This window comes from Ochotona princeps, chromosome 31 (assembly GCF_030435755.1).
Source record: "Ochotona princeps isolate mOchPri1 chromosome 31, mOchPri1.hap1, whole genome shotgun sequence".
Taxonomy (NCBI): domain Eukaryota; kingdom Metazoa; phylum Chordata; class Mammalia; order Lagomorpha; family Ochotonidae; genus Ochotona; species Ochotona princeps.
The window spans coordinates 9,179,762-9,201,864 of record NC_080862.1 but is presented as its reverse complement, the minus strand read 5'-3'; the positions used below and the strand labels follow the sequence as shown (position 1 = coordinate 9,201,864).

The following is a 22,103-nucleotide window of genomic DNA, read 5'->3' as shown; positions in this document are numbered from 1 at the left end:
ACCTGCAGGCACGTGGAAAGACCATTTGAAAACAGATTTGAGGATGGAAAAGCACAAAAACCTGAGAAACTCAAAATGCAGCCACACACACACACAAAAGCCCTGCTTCTTACCAAGGCGAACCGCAACACGCACAGCCACTCACCACTTCACTTGCTTAAGACTTCCTCCACGCCAACAATGCCAGTTCCAAACCCAACTAGTCAAACCCATCACATTTCCCTGTGAAGATGCAGACGGGCCCAGCAGTTCCTGTGCACCCTGCATCAGCAAGCCCGGGTCTGGGCCCAAGCTCTACTCCCAAGGCCAGCTTCCCGTCCGCACGCACGCTAGGCTCCAGGTGACCGCCCAGCCCCTGCAACCCTGCTTGGGCCTTTGTGGAGTGAACCAGACGTCAACTTACCTCTCCCTCAAATTCATAGTTCTTTTTTTTTTTATATTCATTTATTTTACCTGAAAGTCAGAATTACGGAGAGAGAGGGAAAAAGAGAGAGGTCTTCCATCCGCTGGTTCACTGCCCCAAAGCCTGTTACAGCCAGATGTGGCCTGGTCCAAAGCTGTGAGCCAGGAGCCTCTTCTGGGTCTCCCATATGGATTCAGGCTTCCAAGGATTTGGACTGTCCTCCACTGCTTTCCCAGACCACAAGCAGGGAGCTGGGTCAGACGGGAAGCAGCCAAGACAGGGACCAGCATCCATACGGGATGCCAGGGCTGCAGGTAGATTAGCCTACTATTCCACCACGCTGGCCTCACTAATTCATAATTCCTTTAAATGAGAAAAACAATAACGTTTTTTCCTTACAAAGTAAGAAGAGAGGATCATGGTGCAGCCGGCCAGGATGGACGCCAGAACGACGTCGGGCGGGATTTCCGAGCCGCTCCTCCCGAGGATGGGGGTGAACATCTCAAACACGGCCCAGACCAGGTAGAGCGCGTACAGGTAAGGGACGAGCATCCCCAAGAGGTAAACGGCAACGAACTTCCCCTGGGCACCTAGGGAGAGAGAAGAGGCACGTCGGTGAGGTTCCCAGGGACAGGCCAATCTCACGGCACTGCTGGGCCTTGGCACCCGCCCATCAGGTGGGATGACTGTCCTTGACCTCCCACTGTTAGCTACGGTGACAAGCCACCATCACTGACAGGATACGATCCAAGTAAGAAACCTAAATATACACCATTCAATACATTATTAGTATGTGTTCAAACAGGCAACGGAATGGGATATAAAGTACAAATCTAGAGTGGTCTGCAAAGTTGAAAAACATTCCTGTAGGAAGCCGTAAGGGACGCAGCCCGGAAGCTGCTGCTCAGGTCATGCAAGGGGTTTTTCTCTACTTGGATCGTGATCAAAAGCATCCTACCATGCTGCTTCAAGTCCTTGTGCACGCAAAGCTTTGTGAGCAGTGGGAAGGCCACCCAGAGGGCGCTGATGAACGCCGAGCACAGGCCGTGGTAAGTGAGTGCTACCAGGCAGCCGCAATGCACAAACAGCGAGATGTCGAAAAAGACTTCTCCCAGGTACTGGGCACTGGCATTCTGCAAGGAAGAAGATGAACACACGTGGTTGCGTCCACAAGTCGTCACTCCGAGAGACGAGCGAGCACCACACAGATCTCACCGCTCAGGAGAGCTCTGTTTTGGGTCTCCTCTTTAAGCAGACGACGTGCGTGCTGGCAGAGCCACCTAGGGCGGTGAGATCATCAAGCTAACGGCGAGTCGGTGAGCCGGAAGAAAAGCAGAAGCGCTAACTTGTTTCCTCTGGGAGTCTCTTCTGCCTGCGACAGAAGAGGGGCCTCCCTCGAACACCCCCGAGCCCCTGAGTTTTTCTGTTCCACGGCAACTCACAAAGAGGACCAGGGAAGGAACAGCCTGAGCTGTCTGGAGTAAGCTCCATTTTCTCTCCCCATCTGGTCTTGAACTGCACCTTTGCTCATATCTCCTGGCCCTGCGGCTCTGGGATTACAAAGTTTCATCTGTCTCTTTTCCGGAAGTGAGGTCACAGGAGGAGTCAGGGCTCAACACCCTTTAACAGCTGCACACGTTCTAGTCATGTGACTGTCATCACAGTCCAGACCTATCAACCTGCAGACACACAAGCTCCAGCCCCTCCTCCCTCTAACTTCTCATTCCCACCTGTCTCCAGATGTTCGTTACAATGGACACTGTCTCAAGAGCTCAAAAGAATTCCTGTGATTTTTTTTTTAAATCACGTTCGCCTGACGACCTCCTTTGGCCAATGTAAGATCAGACATAGAGCAGTCTTGATCTTTGGCTGGTGTTGTGGTACTGGGGGTGAAGCTGCTGCCTGCATGCACCACCAGCAACCCCCTGGGGTGCTGGTTCACATCCCAGGTACTCCACTTCCCATCTGGCCGTCTAGTAACGGCCAGGGAAAGCGGCAGAAGGCAGCCCCAGGGTCTGGGAGACCTACATGAAGCTCCTGCCTCCTTGTCTCAGCCTGGCCCAGCGCTGACATACAAGCAACCAGCACACAGAAGAGCTGTCTCTGAAACCCTTTCAGAAAAAAAAGAAACCCTTTCAGATAAAGAAATCTCCTGTAAAAATTAAGGTGTTGATCAACAGGTTTAGTGCTTAAAATGAGTAATTCTTCCAATTCGATTTGAAACTGAACGGCGCTCAGCCTTGAAAACTGAAGGAACAAAATGCTTCCATATTAACAGCCCAAACTATCCAAGCCAGAACACCTGTCAAGTCTGTTTTCATTCCCTTCTGTCTGTATTCTCGCCCATCTCGCTGTAACGCGTTCCACACACTGACAATTTTCTCACACAATTCAGACCCGCTCCCTCACAGCCCAGCTCAGTCTGTGGCCCCACCGGTTTATACACCAACTCCCACATCACCACAGCCTACACTTCTCATTTTGCATCTTCGTGTTGGCCAGTGCACTGACCAGCGGTACCTAGCTCAGCGCATCTTCCTGTTCTCCGTCTGGCCGGCTTGTCCACATCACCCACACAGCACCGTGCACTTCCTGCCTTCGCAAGGACCTGAGGGTTAACCAGCACCGCGCGCACACAGTACCCCGCACCCTTCACTCCACACTGTGGCCATCACATCAGTCCCTCGGCTTCCCAAAGGAAGAGACGCTGGATGGGCCACCGGGTCACGGCACCGCACAAGGTTTGTGAAAGTCAAGGTCGAAGAAACACTTCCCATTGTGCTCTCAGCCTCATGTGTAATGGACAAGTGAAATCAGTCAAGGGAAATGGGAACTTGCCTTTAAACCGCCCAGGACGAGCGCGACCATCCACAGCTGGCTCGCCTCCAAGGCCCCTTGTGCCCTGGACCCTGCCTGCAGGGAAGGGTTCTTCAGACCCCACCCCACAGGAGGCCGAGGGAGACCAGGGCAGCGGCCCACATCCCACAGGAGGCTGCCACACTTCTCTTCCACACCTTCATTCCAGTCCCCAGCAGAAACAGAAAACAGGTGTATTTGGGCCAGCTGGGCTGTTGTGGGAACAGTGGTACTAAAGAATACTTGGCCCTGTAATGCGCTTTCCCAGCCGGAAGCTGACTGCTCTTTTATAACCTTACTCGCTAATCCTATTTTGACCCAACAGGTTTACAGCTGACACCCTAACGGCATTACAGAAGGGAACACTGCTTCCTCTCCTATCAGTGCCTCCCCCACTCCCTCACACCTACACTCACCGTGAAGTAAAACCTTTTGGCGAGGGTGTGGATGAAGATGATTTTGGCCACAGCTGCGGTTCCGTAGAGACAAACGGAGACATAGAAGTGGTTGTACCACGACAGGGACTGCCCGATGAGCGAGATGAAGACCGCCAGGATGAGCACGGTCACGAGGCTGGTGAACCAGCTGACCAGCGTGATGCCCAGGCCGCACAGGAAGTCCTTCGTGTAGCTCCCAGCTGATGGCAGGAAAGCACCAGCATCTTTAGAAGAGCCAGCAGGGAAAAGGCGACAACAGAGAAATCACTAAAATCGCTATCCTAACTTTTTATTAAAGATTTATTTGAAAGTCCGTTACAAAGACGGAAAGACAGATCTTCCACCTGCTGGTTCACTCCCTATCTAGCCATCACACCCAGGATTCGGCCAGCCACGAGTCGGGAGTCCAGAGCTTCATCCAGGTCTCCCACGTGGGGACAGGGTCCCAGACACCTTGGCCATCTGCTGCTTCTCCCATGTTTGTTAGCAGGGAGTGGAAGTGGAGTGGCTGGGACATGAACCAGCGCCCGCACGGGTTGCCGACCATCACAGGCAGGGGCTTTCCCCACTATGCCACAACACGGACCTTCTCAGCATCGTAACCTAGTTTTAGTGTTGAGGCTGATAAACCTATCATGGATTAAGAGTCAAGTAACATCTACTGAGACTCTGGGGAAACTCAAAGGGGGTATTCCAGGAGAGCTAGGTGCACTGCTTGCTAGGGAAGTGGGACAGCCTTAATCTCATCACCTTTTGGGATGATCCGTGTATTGAAATATTTCCAAGAACGGAAGGCATTCTCACTGCGACATGCTAACATGGGAACATGCAGACAGACCACAGAAAAATCAACGAGAACAGACAATGCAAACTGCCCTAAAGAACCAGGCATCTGGCAGAGTGGGTGAGACACCTCTGAGATGCCAACATGCCACACCAGGGTGCCCGGCTTCCCGCCCCCACCTGCCTTCTGGTTCTAGCCACTGTGTGATCCTGGGAGGCGGCAGATGATGGCCAAGTTGCTGAGTCCTCCCACCCACGGGAGATCCTAACCGCGGGAGATCCCACCCGAGCTCCCGTCTCCGGGCTTGGGTCTGGCCTGGCCCCACCTGCGGAGGGAATCACCCTTCTCTCTGTGGCCCTGCCTACTGCATGTCTCCCCTTGTAATGTGTAACTGTTCAGATCCCCAGATGTTTCAAGTAGAAACATTTCATGCAGAAAGTATCAATTTCATCCCAAGCAACTTACTCCTAACTTCAGAACAGTGTGCCCTTGGTCTACAATGTAGAAATGGCTTGCTCAGAGTGACTACAAAACCTGCTCTTCAGCAGGTCCTAGGTATCCTGCTGTGGACTGTGTAAGGTCATTCCAAAAGCATAACGAGTATCTTACTAAAATTACACTTACTTTGGAATTCCTTACATTATATATATATATACACACACACACATATATATACACATATATATATCAAGCTTGATTCTTACCATCACTTATGATTTAAAATATAAACATACTGACTGAAAAACTTCAGCAAATTATGCAGCGATGCCAATATCTACAGTTTTAGAGAGGGAAATACTTACTCTTATGTTTGGGCTGCAACAACTTTCTGCCCAGGTACGAGACGACAGCCATGGCCACCATGTAGTTTATTATCGAGCCTACTCGAGAGGGGTAGGCAATGACGAACAGGCCGAGCACGTCGAAGAAAACCATGTTTCCATGTTGGTACTCCGAGGAAGCAGCCAGCATCTCGGACGTAGCCAGGTATTTAAGAACTGCTAAAATGTTGTCCCCTATCAGTAGAGAAAGGCAATGGAGTTGAATAAACCACCTACATATGATTTACACGTACAATAAATTTAGGTAGAAATAAGCTATCTGCTGTCTCAACAAAGAATTAGTTGGAAATAACGTAAACCAAAACAGGTTTCTACTCTCCTACGGACTTCGCAAATTCCTCAGTCTCTGCTCCCACTGGCCCATTTCCTGTCCACTTGGGAGCTCTGTCCCTTCCCTTGATAGAACGATTCCCTGCCACCAACTGCCCTCACCTTGGCACACCCAAGGCTGCTCGCTAAGCTCCTTTTATTTAAGGTGTGGGAACTGCCAGGCTTGGTTCCAGTAGCGCAGTGGGTGAGCCAAGGGACGAGGGCCTCGCATGAACTTTCCAGGCCCAGAGCAAGTTTTTCCTAGGAAGCTCAGCATGAACAGAGAGAGGTGGGGGGGCTCTGTGGGGACGTGTCCTGGAGCCCACGGGGAGCATCCCGGGGAAGCCACACTGACAGGTGAGTGGCTGAGGGAGAGATCCGAGGTAGCAAAAGCCCCGAGGTGAAGTTTCCAACAGAAGCAACAGGGCTGAGTGGGGAAGAGAACATTCAGGAAGGACGCTGAAGAACCAGCGAGGGTAGTCATCCGGCCAAACCTAACTTACCAAAGGTCTGCAAGAAACATCAGCTGCTCCGAGCCAAGAAGCAATGAGCACAAAGCTCAGTGATGCGCCTTGCCTCCGCTGCCGCTCTAGGACAACCCCAACCTTCCCCCCAGGTCTCTCCCACTGGCTTTGGCACCTGCCTGATAACTCCTTTTCCCCAGAACTCACTTAGACCTCTCTCTACCTCACTCTCCCTCCCTTCCCACCGTTCTCCATCCTTGTACCATTAGCTCTGTTCCCTGAATTCACAAAGCACAGAGTCAGCTTTGCTGAGGCGGGACACTGCTTCCTTTTTCCTCCGCCCCCTCTGACGGGTCTGGCCCGAGTCCCGGCTTCCACTCCACACTGCATCAGCAGCCTGACAGTCCAGGACATCTCACTGAGTTCACCCGCGGCCTCGGGCCCTCAGGCCTCCTTGCAGGACACTAATGCTGATGTTTAAAGTCATCCGCCATATACTCCACACTGTGTCACCTCCCGCTATCTAAGGAAACACTATTTCCATCCTAGCCTGACTATTCACCAACAGCTTCCCTCCACACACAGACTCCACTCACGCTGGGCCCTTAATTGTAACTTCCCCTTTTCCAGGACAGGCCAAATCCTGCCGACTCTCACAAGGCTCCACATCAGACATGCAAGACGTCCCTGGAGAGCCTGCTCAACTTATCCAGTCTGCGTTCTCCCCCAACACCTGGCTCGGAGCCCTCTCCCCGTCCTCACCAACCGCTAATGGTTGGCTGCACCATGGCAGGATGCCCAGTTTTGTACCTAGGCATCACCCCAATCTACAGCTTCCACGATGGCTGTATCACTCGGCAGTCTCACTGTAACCCTGGGTCGGCATGCTTTCCAACTCCACACAACAAATACAACTATGTTTAACTACTGTATTACACTGCAAGACTAAAAACTCCAGCTCTCACGCCTCCTATTCCCATCACATACTGCAGGTTAGAGGGCTTTTCTCTCCCCATTGCACAGGTTAGAGGTTTGTTTTTTTAGGTTTTTAGGTCATCCCTAATGTCTTGTCTTCCCATGTGTCAGAACGCTACCCTGGAATACCAACCTGCTCTCTGAATGGAATCTGTTAGGATTCTGTCCGCTGTGTCATACTTGGTGTGATAAATGTATCCGTTTTCAATAAAAGCTAAGTCTATTCCTAAGACAAATAGAAAAGAAACAAAAAGGAAGTCATTTTGCTTTAAAACCCTGCTTCACTTTAGGTCTGTTTAAGGTTTACATTCCTGAAAGCCAAATGCCAAAGCGGTGGTGCGATTAGAGCCTCATTTATGAATGAACAGTCCAAATTCTCGACCGATGTTTGCACGGAATCTGTAACTGTGGTATACAATTCAATATGTAGCGGGAGAGCCTATACAAGGAACCATTACTCTTTATACGGCCAGGGACAGAAATAACTGTTTGGGAGGTAACCAAAGCCTGACCATCCATACCCCTCTAGGCCAAATCCAAACCTTAACCAGCAGGGAGCTATACAAGCTGCCAAAGCCAGATAGGTAGTCTCCCTGGAGGAACTACCACTGTCTTTTGGGAATGAAGGTGCCGAACAGTCCCCCCGTTCCATCTATCTGTGGGGGCGTATGATACACTGTAGACAAGGCAAGCAATCAGATTAATGTGAGATTTCTGAAAAGCAAACATTAGGGAGTAGTACTGCAGGCTGGGTCACTGCTTGCACTGAACCACCGCAGGAGGACTAGCTGCTCTGCTTCCGATCCAGCTTCCTCCTGGTGTGCCCGAGAGAGCAGAGGACGGTCCCAGTGCTGGCCAGGCAGCCTTCACACAGAACCCGATCCCAGCTTCCTTCAGCCTGGCCAGTCCTGGCGACTGCAGCCACCAGGGAAACAAACCAGAAGATGCGGGAGCTCTCACGTGCTCGCTCTCCATTTCTGCCTTTCAATTAAATAAATCCATCTTGAAAAAAAATCAGGAATTCTGTTTCAGTGAGTCAGAATACATATTATTTATTTTTATTGGAAAGGCAGATATACAGAGAGGAGGAGAGACAGAATAAGCTCCTCCATCTGATGGTTCACTCCCCAAGTGACCGCAACAGCCAGTGCTGTGCCGATCCGAAGCCAGGAGCCAGGAACCTTCTCCAGGTCTCCCAGGAAGGTGCAGGGTCCCAAAGCCTTGGGCTGTCCTCAACTGCCTTCCCAGGCCACAAGCAAGGAGCTGGATGGGAAGTGGAGCTGCCGGGACTAGAACCGGCGCCCATATGGGATCCCGGCGTGTTCAAGGGGAGGAACCCAGCCTTTAGGCCACCGCACCGGGCCCACTCACCAACTTTAAACAAGGAGATCTTACTTTTGATAAATTAAGGTGGAACATCGCCTATGACCACTGACAAATACCTGGAATATTCCCGAAATCCCTGTAGATGCGAAAGTCCGTATCGGAGGGAATAATGCCACTCTGGAAAACTTCCTGCGCCACCACGGAAGCGAAGGGGTGTTTTGCTGCTGAAACGTAAGCTTGAACCAACCAAGGGTTCTCAGGACCTACGTGAAAACATGACGACAGATCACAAACCCAGCCCGGGACGTATTTTAAAACACACAGCACTGAATTTTTAACACATCACAAACAGAAACAGGGGAGGTTTGGGGGAGATGGGTCCAGGGTCAGTGAAAGGGTTTCTTAATCCCTAGTGTTCTCCAACAGATATACGTGCAAGACTTTCAGAAACAACAAACAAAACTTCTATATAACTATCAGATAATTGAGAAATAAAGATAAACTGCAGTATGCACCCCTAGTTCCAAATCAAACATGAATATATTTTGACAATGGGATGCCGGACTCTGCCTATAATGTCAGGATACACTTAAATAGAATGATGAATAATGACTTTTTGAAGGGTCATACTATTGTAATAAAATATGAGAATCAGTGAGGTGAAAGGAGTTAGAGAGGGGGGAGCGGAAATCCCTGAGCCTATGAAACTGCATTATAAAAATTTTAAATATATATATACATCACCAAAAGAAGTATATTATAAAGCTGTATTAAAACAGTATGCGAAGGGCATAAAAACAGACTTGAGCACCAACAGAACAGAGTGCCCAGAGATAAACCAACAGGCATAAAGCAGATGACTTCACAAGGGCGTGAAGCATACACAGCGGGGAAAGCAAAGCAAAAACTAAATCAACTGAATATAAAAATTAAAAAACAGCAGTTAACAAGAAGTTTCAGTGTGACCACAAAAAACCTTAAGCCTGTCCTAAGGTAGCCGGTCCATTTCACAGCTTCATGCTCAAGGCTGGGCTGGGCACGCCCTGTGCACACTGCTCCTTCGTGTGCCGTCATGGCCGCCAGCCCCACCATTTGAACAGCGCTTAGCATCTGCCGGACTATTCCAGAGAGTTCCTGTTTGTTCCTTATCCTTACTTTTCCATCCACATCTTCATGTGCATACAACTTTTTTTCAAAACATTCGTTTTTTCCCCCTTTAGGAGAAGCGAATGAACCGTGGCAATGTTCCAGTTGGGTCACTCTTCCCTCCGGGAAGGGGTTACCCACTCCCGCCCTGACCGCAGCACTCCACACGCAGCCAGGAATGAACACAGACGCCCGCCCTCCCGATTCAGTGCGGGCTTGCCTCAAGGCCTGCCTTCATGGACAGACTGAGCAGCCCAGCCACAGCACAGTGCTAGGCGCCCTCGGGGCCTGGTCTCCCCCAGCCTGGATTTCAGAACGAGTGGGACACAGGGAACACACGTGCAGTTACTCGGGAACCGAAATGTAACGGGGCCAAGACGCAACCCTTGGCTGCCGCATGCCACTGAGATGCCGAGGTTTGTCACAAAGCCCAGTAACACCTTCGCTCATGTAGAAAGGTAAGACAAATGCATTTCAGGCACTCTACTGTTTTTATAGCTTTATAAAAACAATTATCAAATTGCTTGTACATTTAAAAAAAAATCAAAAAAGAGGTAGGGGGTACTATCCAGTCCAGATTCTGAAGTTACCAGTTTTTAAAGAATGATTAGGGTTCTTGCCTATGGTGTGGCCGGTCAAGACACCATCAGCACCCCAAATCAGCACTGGTTTGACTCCCAGTTGCTGCACTTCCAATCCAACTCCCTGCTACCGCACCTGGGAAGGCAGTGGAGGAGGCCCAAGAACCTCCATGGCCACGTGGGAGACAGGAAGAGGGCCCTGGCTTCAGCCCAGCCTGGCTGCGCCCCCGCAGGCCTGCCGATCTCCTCACTAAGGCTTGGAGCCGTCGTGTGTCTGGCCCAAGGTTTCATGCCTACGTGTACTACAGCCTAGGTGCTAAGGTTTCAATTCATATCATCTAACTAGAAAGCCTGTGCTGTCAATTGCTCCCTCAGACGGCCTCCTCAGAGAGTTCAAGCCCAGTCACCTCACAGAGGAAAGACGGAAGTTACAAAAGCACTTGCAATGTACATTCTGTATTGTCGCACAGCTGCCGAGCCTGCTGCCTGGGGCACCAGCATTCCAGGTGGGTTCTGGTTCAAGTCCCAGCTGTACTACTTTCAACCCAGTTCCCTGCTAATGCCCCTGGGAAAGCAGCAGAGGTGCCTCGGCCTCTACACCCACGTGGGAGACCCAGAGGAAGCTCCTGGCTCCATTCGGCTTGGCTTGGCTTGGCTTGGCCCTGGTTGTCGCTGCCATCTGAAGCGTGAACCAGTGGATGGAAGAGCTCTCTCTTGCAAATGAATTAATGAATCTTACAGAATACTGTCATAATAAGGCCCGAGATTTGAGTCAACACAGGACCAAGTCAGCAGACCCAAAGCCTCACCCTCACCACTCTACTTCCTTCTGCCTTCAGTGTGGCTCAGACACCCAGGGGAAAAACCAACAAGGCAGAGCCAGTGACGGAGAGCGGGAACAAGCCAAGGCCCAGCAAGAAGAGGCCCGCAAACTGCCCGCTGGACTTGTCCCTGCGACTCTGGGTGGGAGCAGTTCTGGCAGAGTGGGCACGCTAGACGATGGCCATCTCGCCCTGTGAGGCGCTCTGCAGAGCCAGGTCAGAAATGAAGCAGTTACCAGCGGGGGCGGGGGGTGGGAACGGGGGCGCGTGTGTGTTGGGGAAGAGAGGAAAAAATAGATGTGGGGGGGGCGGAATTTTCAGTCAACATCTGTACTACCAGTCTCCTATTCATGGAGCTTCAGCTTTTTACTGTTTTATTAAGAAGCCAAGATGATTATGCGACGTTTAGATTGAAGTGTCCATAACAGCCATCTCTATAGGGCACACTGCCAGAGGCTGTGCACAAGCACTTCAGGAAGTAACACGGCCGAGACACACCGGCGTTGGCACACTGCTGCCAATGGGGTGTGCAAGGGCCTCTCTTGCCACACTCATCAGCTCTGGACACTGAGATAAAATTTAATCATTAAAAAGATCAACACAAATCTACCATGGGACCCAATCCTAGGTATCTACGAATTCAAGAGATGTGAAAACACATGTTCATACAAACCATCACCATTATTCATAAGAGCCTAAAATGGAACTAACCCAAATGCCGGTCAACCAATGGATAAACAAAATGGAATGTTGCCATATAACGGGTTACTCAGCCATAATTAAAATATATTTACACACACAGTCAGTCGGTCAGTAAGAGAAGCCAGAGGTGTGAGAGCTCAGACTGCAGGATCCCATTCCCTTGAGATGCCCAGAGCAGGCAAAGCCGCAGGGACAGAGCCGACAGGGCACCAGGGCTGCAGGGCCAGCAGGAGATCCTGTCAGCAGGTGCAAGCCTTCCGTTCTGGGGAAACAAAGATGACCTACCACTGACTATGACAGCACGACTCTGAATATACCCCAAAACTACTAAATCACACACTTCTAACTGGGAGAACATGGGAAAGGTGTATTACATCAATGAAAGATGATTTTTTGTAATAATGCATTCTGAAGAAGGTTGTAAAGTAGCAGGAATATGATTCCTTTTCTATGCATTTGCACACATATTAATACAGACACCAGGAAGGTGTAAGCCGTTGCCCCGGGTTGCCCAGGTTGCCCGGTGGTAGGGCCCACAGCGGAATGGTCACCTTCACAAGAAAGACCCTGTGACCCGCCCGTCTGCAGCTCAGGGCTGGAGATACCGGAACGCCTTACAAACGGATCACCAGCACAATCCATTTATAGTTTACAACATGGGGCTTTTGAAAAACCATTTTTTTATGTTTTGTTCATCTGAAAGGCAGAATAACACGAAAAGCAACCTTCCATCCACTTTTTCCGTCCCCAAATGGTGACAGCAACCAAGGGCTGGATCGGGCAGAACCCAGGAACACCTGGCTCTCCCACGTGACTGGCAGTACTCGGGCCATCCTCTCCTGCCTTCCCAGCCACGTCAGCAGGGAGGTGGATGGGAGACAGAGCACGCAGGAATCAAACTGGCACTCCAGTACGGGATGCCTGTGTTGCAAAGGGCAGTTTAATGGGCTATGCCACCACACCAGCCCCCACACTTAGATTCTTATTAAGACCTACAAAATTACTGAATGACTAAAGCAGGCCTTCCCTGACTCGTGAAATCACCAGGCTGGTGAGCCAAGTTCTTCTTGCCGGCCCTTCTTAAAAATTAGGTTGCATGCTTAGCCCTCCAAAAATTCCCCAAAATGAACATGCCTGCCATGATAAGAAGCTGCAAAGCACACAAACCTTTGTAACTGAGAAACCCCAAGAACAGGACCAGTGCTGTGGAGCACAGAGGGCCTGTTAGAAAGCTGCCAGCGCAGGGCCGTAAACACAACCCCCCACACAGGAGCAGGGCTTTTCTCCTTCCTCTGCAGGCAAACAAGGAGACCCTGTGCAAGCCGCGGCCAGTACCACGAGCGGGCAGGGGACACCTCCAACCCCTGGCAGGGATCGGAATGCCAGAATGCCAGGCATGAAGTTGAAACACAACAGTGAGCTCTAAAACATGAAAACAGGAAACACACAAGTTCCAAGAAAGGGGAAAGATTCGGACAGCGTCTCCAAATCTTTTGTAGGCCGCTCCTCCGGAAAAAACAGGTTTTTTTTTGAAACACGGAATTTTTTCTCATAAAGCTTATTTATTATTCATTTTTATTTGGAAGGCATAAAGAGACAAAGAACTCTTCCATCATCTGCAGGTCCACGCCATAGATACCAGTGACACCCCGGGGCAGAAGCCGGCACCCAGCACGCCCTGCGGGTCTCCCCCAGGGTAGCAGGGATCCCAGCACACGGCCTCTCCCTGCTGTCCCTGAGCCTGGGCATCCGCCAGGACGGCCGGAGCGGGGGCTCCGTGCCAGCCACCTGATGTGGGATGTTGTCCTGGGCAGGCCTTAACCCGTTCACCCGCAACACCTACCCCAGGATTTTATTTCAGAATAAATATTTAAATTGTCTGTCTACTACTAATGACTGAGAAGTCGGCTCGTCATTTTGTGATTGAGGCAACAAATGAACTATAAAACTTTAAACAAGACAGAAAACCATAAAATGTGCAAGGGACTCGATCATGGCAGTTCTGGCTTTTAATTCACAGAGTAAGAACTCACTCATCCCAACATTCAGGCCACCCTCTTGGTGAGTCAAACCCCGCGCAGTCTCACCGGCGAAGACCCTCCACACAGCGGACAACACGGCTCTTTCTCAAGTTTCTGTGACTGCAAAATTTTTATCTAAAACTACATACGTTTGAAGCAGAAGAGTACGGACTTTGGGCCAGACAGACCTAGCAAAAGGAAGTATTTGATAAATAAAGGAACTAACCGGGGCTGGAACTGACCAACCCTACATAAATGTGTTTCAGCCTCCCTGAACAGGAGCCAGCGGCGTGGCCCAGGGAGCAGAGGCCGCCTGTGACATCTACAGCATGCTTTCAACAGGAAAAATCCACACAGACACACAAGAGGGAGACGGACTCTCGTGCGCCCCGTTAGGGCCGCTGCTCTGCAGGGAACAGGCCAGCATCGCACCGTGTTACCCTTACAGAAGCCAGAGCCTCGCCCGTCCTCGCCGGCTGCTCGGACCGCGCCACCTTGAGACCCTCAAAGCCTCTCCGGGGCCAGCGCTGTGGAGCAGCAGCTCAGTTAGGCCGCCGCCTGGGCACAGGCCCTCAGGGAGCCAGCTGGAGTGCCAGCTGCATCAGATGCCCTGACACCCAGCTGGAGAGACCACGGTGGAGCTCCTGGGTCCCAGGGCTCCCATGTGAGTGCAGGGTCCCAAGGCTTTGGGCCATCCTCGACTGCTTTCCCAGGCCACAGGCAGGGAGCCGGATGGGAAACAGAACAGCCAGAACATGAACTGGTGCTTACAGGGGATCCTGGCATGTGCAAGGCGAGGACTTTAGCCACTAGGCTACTGCACCAGACCCCAAATAAACCTTTTTAAAAGCAGCATTAGCTGACATAACATGTACACTTTTTAAAAGAAAATGTTTAAAATAAGATGGAGAAAATCAAAATACAATACTAAACATTTTTAAAAACACATGTAGCATCTAACATAGCTTCCTAGGTCGGTGACTGGTCCACACAGGGTGACAGCAAGCTCCTGGGTCACCTTACTCACAGCCCGTCTCATCCCCCGACACCCCACTCAACATTCAAGCTTCTAGCAGCGGTCAGTGTGTCACACAGCAGGTCAAGATGCTGTCCTGCAACGCCAGAATCCCGGCGGAGTGCCGGTTTGAGCCCGAGCTGCTCCACCTGATCCAGTTCCCTGGTCACGTGCCTGCGGATGCAGAGACGGCCCCAATGCTGGGGACCAACCACCGCATGGGACGCGTGGGTCTAGGCCTGGCTTCTGTCGGGCCCCGCGCTGACCATCGCAGCCCCGGAGGGCGGAACCCAGGCAGCAATGACCCGGCTCCCCTCCTCTCTGCCGTCCTGCCGTTCCAAAAAACGAGTCTTTGAACAAACCGCTAGCAAATGCCACAGCTCTGCACACAACACACTACCAGAACTTCTGACAGAAGAGGGCCACGGTCCCAAACTTCCCATGTCAGGTTCTACTGCACCGCGACTACGCATCCAGGAGCGTGGGATCCTGCTAAGAAAGACGTCAGGAACCCTGGTATTCATCAGTTAAAAATCTTTTTCTGCATGATTACGCATCCAGGAGCGTGGGATCCTGCTAAGAAAGACGTCAGGAACCCTGGTATTCATCAGTTAAAAATCTTTTTCTGCATGATTAAAAGTTACTAATGTTTTCTGACATTCACATTAATTCAGTGATAATTTTAAATACCTCAAGATAAATTTTTCTCCCTTCAGCTCATGAAGTGATGGTCATTTAAAATTATTTGTCCAAAATAGATCCAAAAGACAGAACAATCTAGTTGGGAGTTAAGAACACAAAATCTCGGGGAACAGGGCCATGGCACGGTGGGTTAAGCTGCCACTTGCGCCACCGGCATCCATATGAAGAGAAGCAGCTGGAGTATCAGTTATTCTGCTTCTTATCCAGTTTCCTACTAATGTGCCTGGGGAAAAAACAAAAAAACAGCAAGACGGCCCAAGTCCTACAGCCCGACAGCCATGTGGGAGACCCAGATGGCTTCGCCCCACCCAGCTGCTCACAGCCGTTCCAGCCACCTGGGGAGTAACCCAGTGGAAGCTCCCTCTCTGCTTTTCAAACAAATAAATAAAAGTGGAAGTCCGAACCTGGACTCGTCTGGGTTCTGCGAAACCTTCAAGTTACACTCTCTTGATGCTGAAGTAAAGAGACACTCGCTGTGGCACAGGGGTCAAGGCGCAAGCTGGGGCGCAGGCTGACAGTGGGGTCACAGTCCCAGATGCTGAGTGCAGACAATGGCCCAGGTACCCAGGCCCCTGGCACCCATACGACAGACCCAGATGGAGTTCCTAACTGAGACTCGGCCTGGCCAAGTCCAGCCGGGGCAGCCACATGCGGAGCACACCAGCGGGTGGGAGTCCTCACGGTCCTCCTTTTCTCTGAGCAAAACAGATCACTCTTTTTTTAAAAAAAAAAAAAGGATGCTCATTAATGAGACTATGTGAGTTCAAAAACTTGATACTTTCATCACAATGAGAACAACATTAAACAGACAACCCACAGCCCCACATACCTGTCTGGAACACAAGCTCTTTCCCGCCGACACCTGCTGCCTCCAGGTTAATGAATGCACGAACCGAGCTGGCCCAGGGGTGCTGAGTGATGAAGCCATGGCTGGCCTGGACGGGAAGGAAAGAGCAAACATGGGTGAAACGAGCTGAAACAGGCCAACGCTGCCGCTTGCTTGAAGGGCACAGAGCTGGGGAGGAAGGGACACAAAAGCGATCGTTTCACAAAGGCGGTGTCCGACACGCCCTCGTTACTTTCCACACGTAATGGCTGTGTGCAGCTGGCGGACAGGACCGGCACCCGGCTGCCAGGAGCAGTGCCAAACAAGCCTGGAACAACACTCTAGTGTGGAACACGCGTGCTTCCTAAGTGTTAAAGCTGTGCAAAATAGAGGGTCCAGGCCATAGGCCCACAGGGCTGGCCGTTCACGCTGGGTGCCTGCCCCAGAGCATCCCTCAGGGCCAGAGAAAACCTGAGGACTAGCCACACCACCAGGTTGCCCCCGGGGGCATCAGGCACTGCCAAGCCCATCTGTCATTCTTCCCAACACTTGGGCGGCTAAGGAGTGCTCCGAGTACTGCCGTATTTCCTCTGTGTATCAGTCAACGGCAGCGTGCCCTCAGAGCGCATCAACACATACCACCAGCTATTATCGTGCTCCTGAAAAAACTCAAGCCTGGTACTTCAAACAGGACAGCTCTTACCTGAAGGACGTTTTCCTCGGCACCATTAAAAAGAAACACGACAGCATGGCGTAAGTCTTCGGCGGACGTTGCCAGGACACGCAGGGCCTCCAGCATCACGGAGCAGCTCACCGCATCGTCGCTAGCACCTGCGGGTCAGAGTTCACGATGCCCACAGGCGCACCGCAGCGGCCAGCAGCGCAAGGCCTGCGTGTCGAGCGGCACAACCCCGTCCGTCGCAGGGGGAGGACAGCCACGCCAGCCAGTGAGCCCGGCCGCAAGGGCAGGGATCCGTGCAGTGGCTTTGCCTGCCAACTCACTCAGAGGCAGACCAGAACCGCGGCTGGGCCCCAGCTACAGCGTGTCCCATCGATGAACCAGCTGGCATGACAAGTCCCACGGGAAGCTGGCATTCTTGGCAGCCCAGAGCCATCTGCTCCCTTCTGTTCAGCCCAGGCACCCTCCGCAATGCTACTCGCTGCTTCCCGTCGCCCTTTCTTGTTTTCTAGCCAGAATCACACAGGCGGTGGCTCACCCCACGCCGAAAGAGGGCTCGAACTGGCTGCTGCACATTTGTTTAGCTTTTTCTGAGGGGACCATATAAGGGCCAAGATAGACACACCCAGTGCAGTGACATACAGGAAATCAAACTAAAGGTCCAACCTGTAGCCCTGGTCCCAGCACTGACCAGAGAACCAAATGTCTCAACTTTTTTTTAAAAAGATTTATGTATTTATTTTTACTGGAAAGTCAGATATACAGAAAGGAGGAGGAACAGAGAGGAAGATCTTCTGTCCATTGGTTCACTACCCAAGCAACCGCAACAGCCAGAGCTGCAATGATCCGAAATCAAGAGCCCGGAGCCTCTTCCAGGTCTCCCACAAGGGTGCAGAGACCAAAGCTTTCGGCTGTCCTCCACTGCTTTCCCAGGCCACAAGCAGAGAGCTGGATGAGAAGCACACCCCCCACCCCGGGATTAGAACCGGTGCCCATATAGGACCCCAGCGTGTGCAAGGTGAAGACTTTAGCTGCTAGGTTATTGCGCCTGACCCTCAACCTCTTCTTTTTATGATTTATTATTTATTCGCAGGGAGAGAGAGATTCCCCCATTTTCTCATCCACTCCCTAAATGTCAGCAACGGTGGAGTCTGGGGGGGGCGCAGCCAGAAGCGGGGACTTGAGCCAGGTCTCCCAGTGCATGGCAGGAGTGCAGTGCCTTGACCCCTCTCCTGCTGCCTTAGCAAGAAGCTGCAGACGAAACCAACAAAGGCATCCAACAGGTGTCTTAACCACTAAGCTAATGGTCGCTTCTTAACCTCTTCTTGACTCAAACTGTGTAAGTTAATGAAAGGTGCCTGTTAAGAGGCAGTTAAAAGAAATGATGGGATATTTGATATTAAGGAATGATTTGGTAGAATGATTCATGATATGATGTCAAAAAAAGAACCTCCTTATATTTCAACAATACAAATAGTGATACAGTTAAGACCAAGGAGTACAAGACAGAGAAAAAAGACTGTACCATGGGAGCTGGAGCAATGGCACAGCAGGCTAATCCTCCACCTGTAGGCACTGGCATCCCATACGGCGCCAGTTCATATCCCAGCCACTCCAGTACCCATCCAGCTCTGTGGCCTGGGAAAGCAGGGGAGGAGGCTGACCCAAGCCCCTGGGCCCCTGCACTCCCACGGGAGGCCAGAAAGAAGCTCCTGTCTCCCAGCTTCGGATCAGCTCAGATGTGGCCGTGGCGGCCATCTGCAGAGTGAGCCAGCGCATGGAAGACTTCTCGGCCTCTCCGCTCTGTCACAATCTGCCTTTCAAATAACAATCTTTCCCAAAAATAAGTGAATGGACTATGGAGCTGGATGCCAGGTACACTGTAATTCATTGAACAATTCCTGTTTGTGTAAACATTAAAAACCACGTGACAGAAAGATCAAGGAGAGACAGACAGTATTTAACTCACATCTCATGCCAGGACACCCAGGTGCACCCCACACTCCAGTTTCCAGGGGGCAGCAGTGATGGGTCCAAGGAGAGGGTCCCTCTCTCCCACAAGGCAGACCTGCACGGAGGTCCAGCCTGGAGTCCCGGAGCGGTCCCCAGACCACCTGCCGTCAGAGGTTGAGAGCGGCTTCTCCCGCTAACGCGTCACAAGTAGACCATGCAAACACCACCACCGCCACCGCCACCGCCACCAGAAAGAGTTATCAAAAACCAGATCCCTGCCCGAGGCGTGGCTGCATTTACACGGCGGAGGCAGGACCTGAGCTGCGCGCCTGAGGCTCCCACCGCCCGGCTGTGAGGTGGGCCACTGCTGAGCTCACACGGCGGCTGGCGCCCCGGAAGCAGACCCGGTTCCTTCTCCCTTCTGTCGCTCAAATGCCTCAGTGGACCCCACTCCTCCTCCAGAAGAAACTATTACCACCCCCACCTCAAAAAAAGGAACTCTTCCCTCCTCCTCCTGCAGGTTCTGACTGCTTCTCCACACTGCAGTCAGAGGGAGACGAACTAACTACCTGCTGACTGTGCTCAAGGAGGGAGTCCACACTGCGATCAATCTCAAGTGCCCCTTCTAGAAATGTGAGATTTCTTTGCATTGAGACTGTAAGCCATTTTAAAATAAGAACAGAATGTTTCCTTTTTTCAAAGTACAGAAAAGGACAACTGTATGATATCTGCACTGGTAGTGTTAAAAACGAAGTTATCGGGCCCAGCGCGGTAGCGTAGCGGTTAAAGTCCTTGCCTTGCATGTGCCGGGATCCCATATGGGCGCTGGTTCTAGTCCCAGCAGCCCCGCTTCCCATCCAGCTTCCTGCTTGTGGCCTGAGAAAGCAGTCGAGGACGGCCCAAAGCCTTGGGACCCTGCACCTGCGTGGGAGACCCGAAAGAGGCCTGGCTTTGGATCGGCGCAATATCAGCCATTGTGGTCACTTGGGGAGTGAATCATCGGACGGAAGATCTTCCTCTCTGTCTCTCCTCCTCTCTGTGTATCTGCCTTTCCAATAAAAACAAATCTTAAAAAAAAGTTATCCATTTAAGTCCCATTTTTACTGAGCCTAGTAGCTGTGTAAAGAACTGAAACAAGGGTCAGACCCTTGAAGGAAGGGAAGCCAAGTCCCAGTGCGGCACCTGGAAGGGCCGGGCGGCTGAACCACAGCCCCTGGCATCCAGAGAACCTGGAACCCCACCGCCGAGGAGGGGTGATACCTCTGCAGGTCACCTTACTTGCACCTGCTAACCATTCCTGAGTTCTGAGACACACTGCGCAAAGCTCTGCAAAAATGCCCAGGCTTCAACTACTTCATTCACTGAAGGGACTGTCATGCAAGCCTACTTGATGCATTCATGAAAAAAATAATTATTCTTAAATTTATTTAAAGAGTGACAGAGACAGATCCACATCTTCCACCTGCTGCTTCACTCCCCAAAACAGCCACACTGGCCGGGTCTGGATGAGCCTGAAGTCAGGGGCCACGGCATCTTCTGGAACTTTCCCAGGTATAATAGCAGAGAGCCAGTTAGGAAGTAAACCAGTTGGGTCTCAAACTGGCTCTCTGCTTGTCACCAATAAAAGCTGCAATTTAATCCCTGCACCACTGAAACACTGTTTTTAATAACCGACCAATGACAGAAACTTTCAGTAAACTGCAGATATGGGCACTCATAAAATCTTAACTAAGGGAGTGGCGCTATGGTGCGGCCAAGTCACGCCACGACCTGTGGGGCCGGCATCCCACGTGAGCTCGGCTCCGAGTCCCGGCCGCTCCCAGGCCCATCCCGCTCCCAGCAAGCACGCCTGGGGAGACAGCAGAGGCTGGCCCCCGTGCACCCATGCGGGAGACCCAGAAGCAGCTCCTGGTTTCACACTGACCCAGATTTGGCTGTAGCAGATGTTCGGGGAGTTGAACCAACGGATGAAGATTTGTCTCCCTCTCTCCCCCGTAACAATGCCTTTCAAATTTTGTTTTTTAAAATTGGTTTCAAATGCCACGCCTTTATTGTTAGACACTACTTGCGCAACTTGTAACATTTTGCATAATACCTTTAAAGGGGCGACACAATCCATCTCCTCAAAATAGGCCACTGTGGCTCAAGGATTATGTTGAGCCAAAAGCAACTGAGAACTAAGAAAATACAAGAAAGGCTCCCTCCCCTGCCTGCAACCCTCACCCCACCACTGTGTCCACCCAGAGCGAGTACATGAATTTAGAACGGTCCCTCCCTCTCTCCTTCCCTACAAGCAAGGACAAAGGCAGAACACCTAAGACAACTACGGACGCTTGCCGGACTCGCGACGGTACAGCACACACTTCACCTTCATCTGCCCTGTGCCTGCTTTCCTGGGGTGTGCCACCCTCGACTCAAGGTCCTTTTCCCTTTTTGTAATTTCTCCAAAGAGGAGCTGCGCTTAGAGGGAGTTTGAGTCTAAACTCCCTCTATCACGATGTACTCATTATTCCTGAGTTATCACCCTTGCACACTAAAGTGCACATGCAAAAAAAAACAAACCACTTCTGGGGACCGATGCTGTGGGGTGGAGGGGTAAGCTGCCATGTGCTACACTGACATTCCATATGGCTCGAGTCCCAGCTGCAGCTCTTTGCTAACGCACCCAGGGAAGCAGCAGCAGCAGGCCCATAACCCTGGAGCCCATCATCATGGGGAGACATGGAAGACGTCCTCGGCTCCTGTTGCCTTTGGCTTGGCTCTGGCCATTGTGGCCATCTGGCGAGTCAATCAATAGGTGGAAGCTCATTACTTTCTCTCTCTGTGTAACTCTGCCTTCCAAATAAAATAAACCTTATTTTTTTTTTAAAGATTTATTTTATTTTTATTACAAAGTCAGATATACTGAGAGGAGGAGAGACAGAGAGGAAGTGGAGCTGCCGGGATTAGAACCAGCGGCCATATGGGATCAAGGCGAGGACCTTAGCCACTAGGCCACGCTGCCAAGCCCCAATAAAATAAACCTTTAAACATGTGCTAGTTGTCTTCTTCTTGATCCCCGCTAATGATAAAGGGTAGAGGAAAAATTTTCTTTCCCCCGTACCTCTGATAACTACATAATGTTCTTTGCCCTTCCAGAACTCAAGCAATGTGACACAGAGAAATGTTTTCCTACTTTAAGAAGGACATAAAAGATCACTGGTTCCCCACCCACCCAGCACACACAGGGCTGAGCTTTTATATAACAAATCCCACATCGGA

At 51.3% G+C, this 22,103-nt stretch overlaps 1 protein-coding gene across 2 annotated transcripts in view; it reads right to left on the bottom strand.

The window, feature by feature from the left end:
* The window catches only part of ERMP1 (endoplasmic reticulum metallopeptidase 1), a 42,343-nt gene that overhangs the window by 14,327 nt on the left and 5,913 nt on the right, over positions 1-22,103 (bottom strand). For both annotated transcript variants that reach the window (XR_009244441.1, XM_058657377.1), the window contains exons 3-10: positions 16,914-17,041; positions 16,214-16,319; positions 8,513-8,659; positions 7,204-7,296; positions 5,284-5,496; positions 3,676-3,896; positions 1,362-1,536; positions 803-993 (exon numbers count right to left, since the gene is read on the bottom strand). Coding sequence is in view for 1 of the 2 variants with exons in the window: in XM_058657377.1 (XP_058513360.1) it covers positions 803-993; positions 1,362-1,536; positions 3,676-3,896; positions 5,284-5,496; positions 7,204-7,296; positions 8,513-8,659; positions 16,214-16,319; positions 16,914-17,041 (1,274 nt within the window). In the remaining variant the exon portion in view is untranslated. The remainder of the gene's footprint in view (positions 1-802; positions 994-1,361; positions 1,537-3,675; positions 3,897-5,283; positions 5,497-7,203; positions 7,297-8,512; positions 8,660-16,213; positions 16,320-16,913; positions 17,042-22,103) is intronic.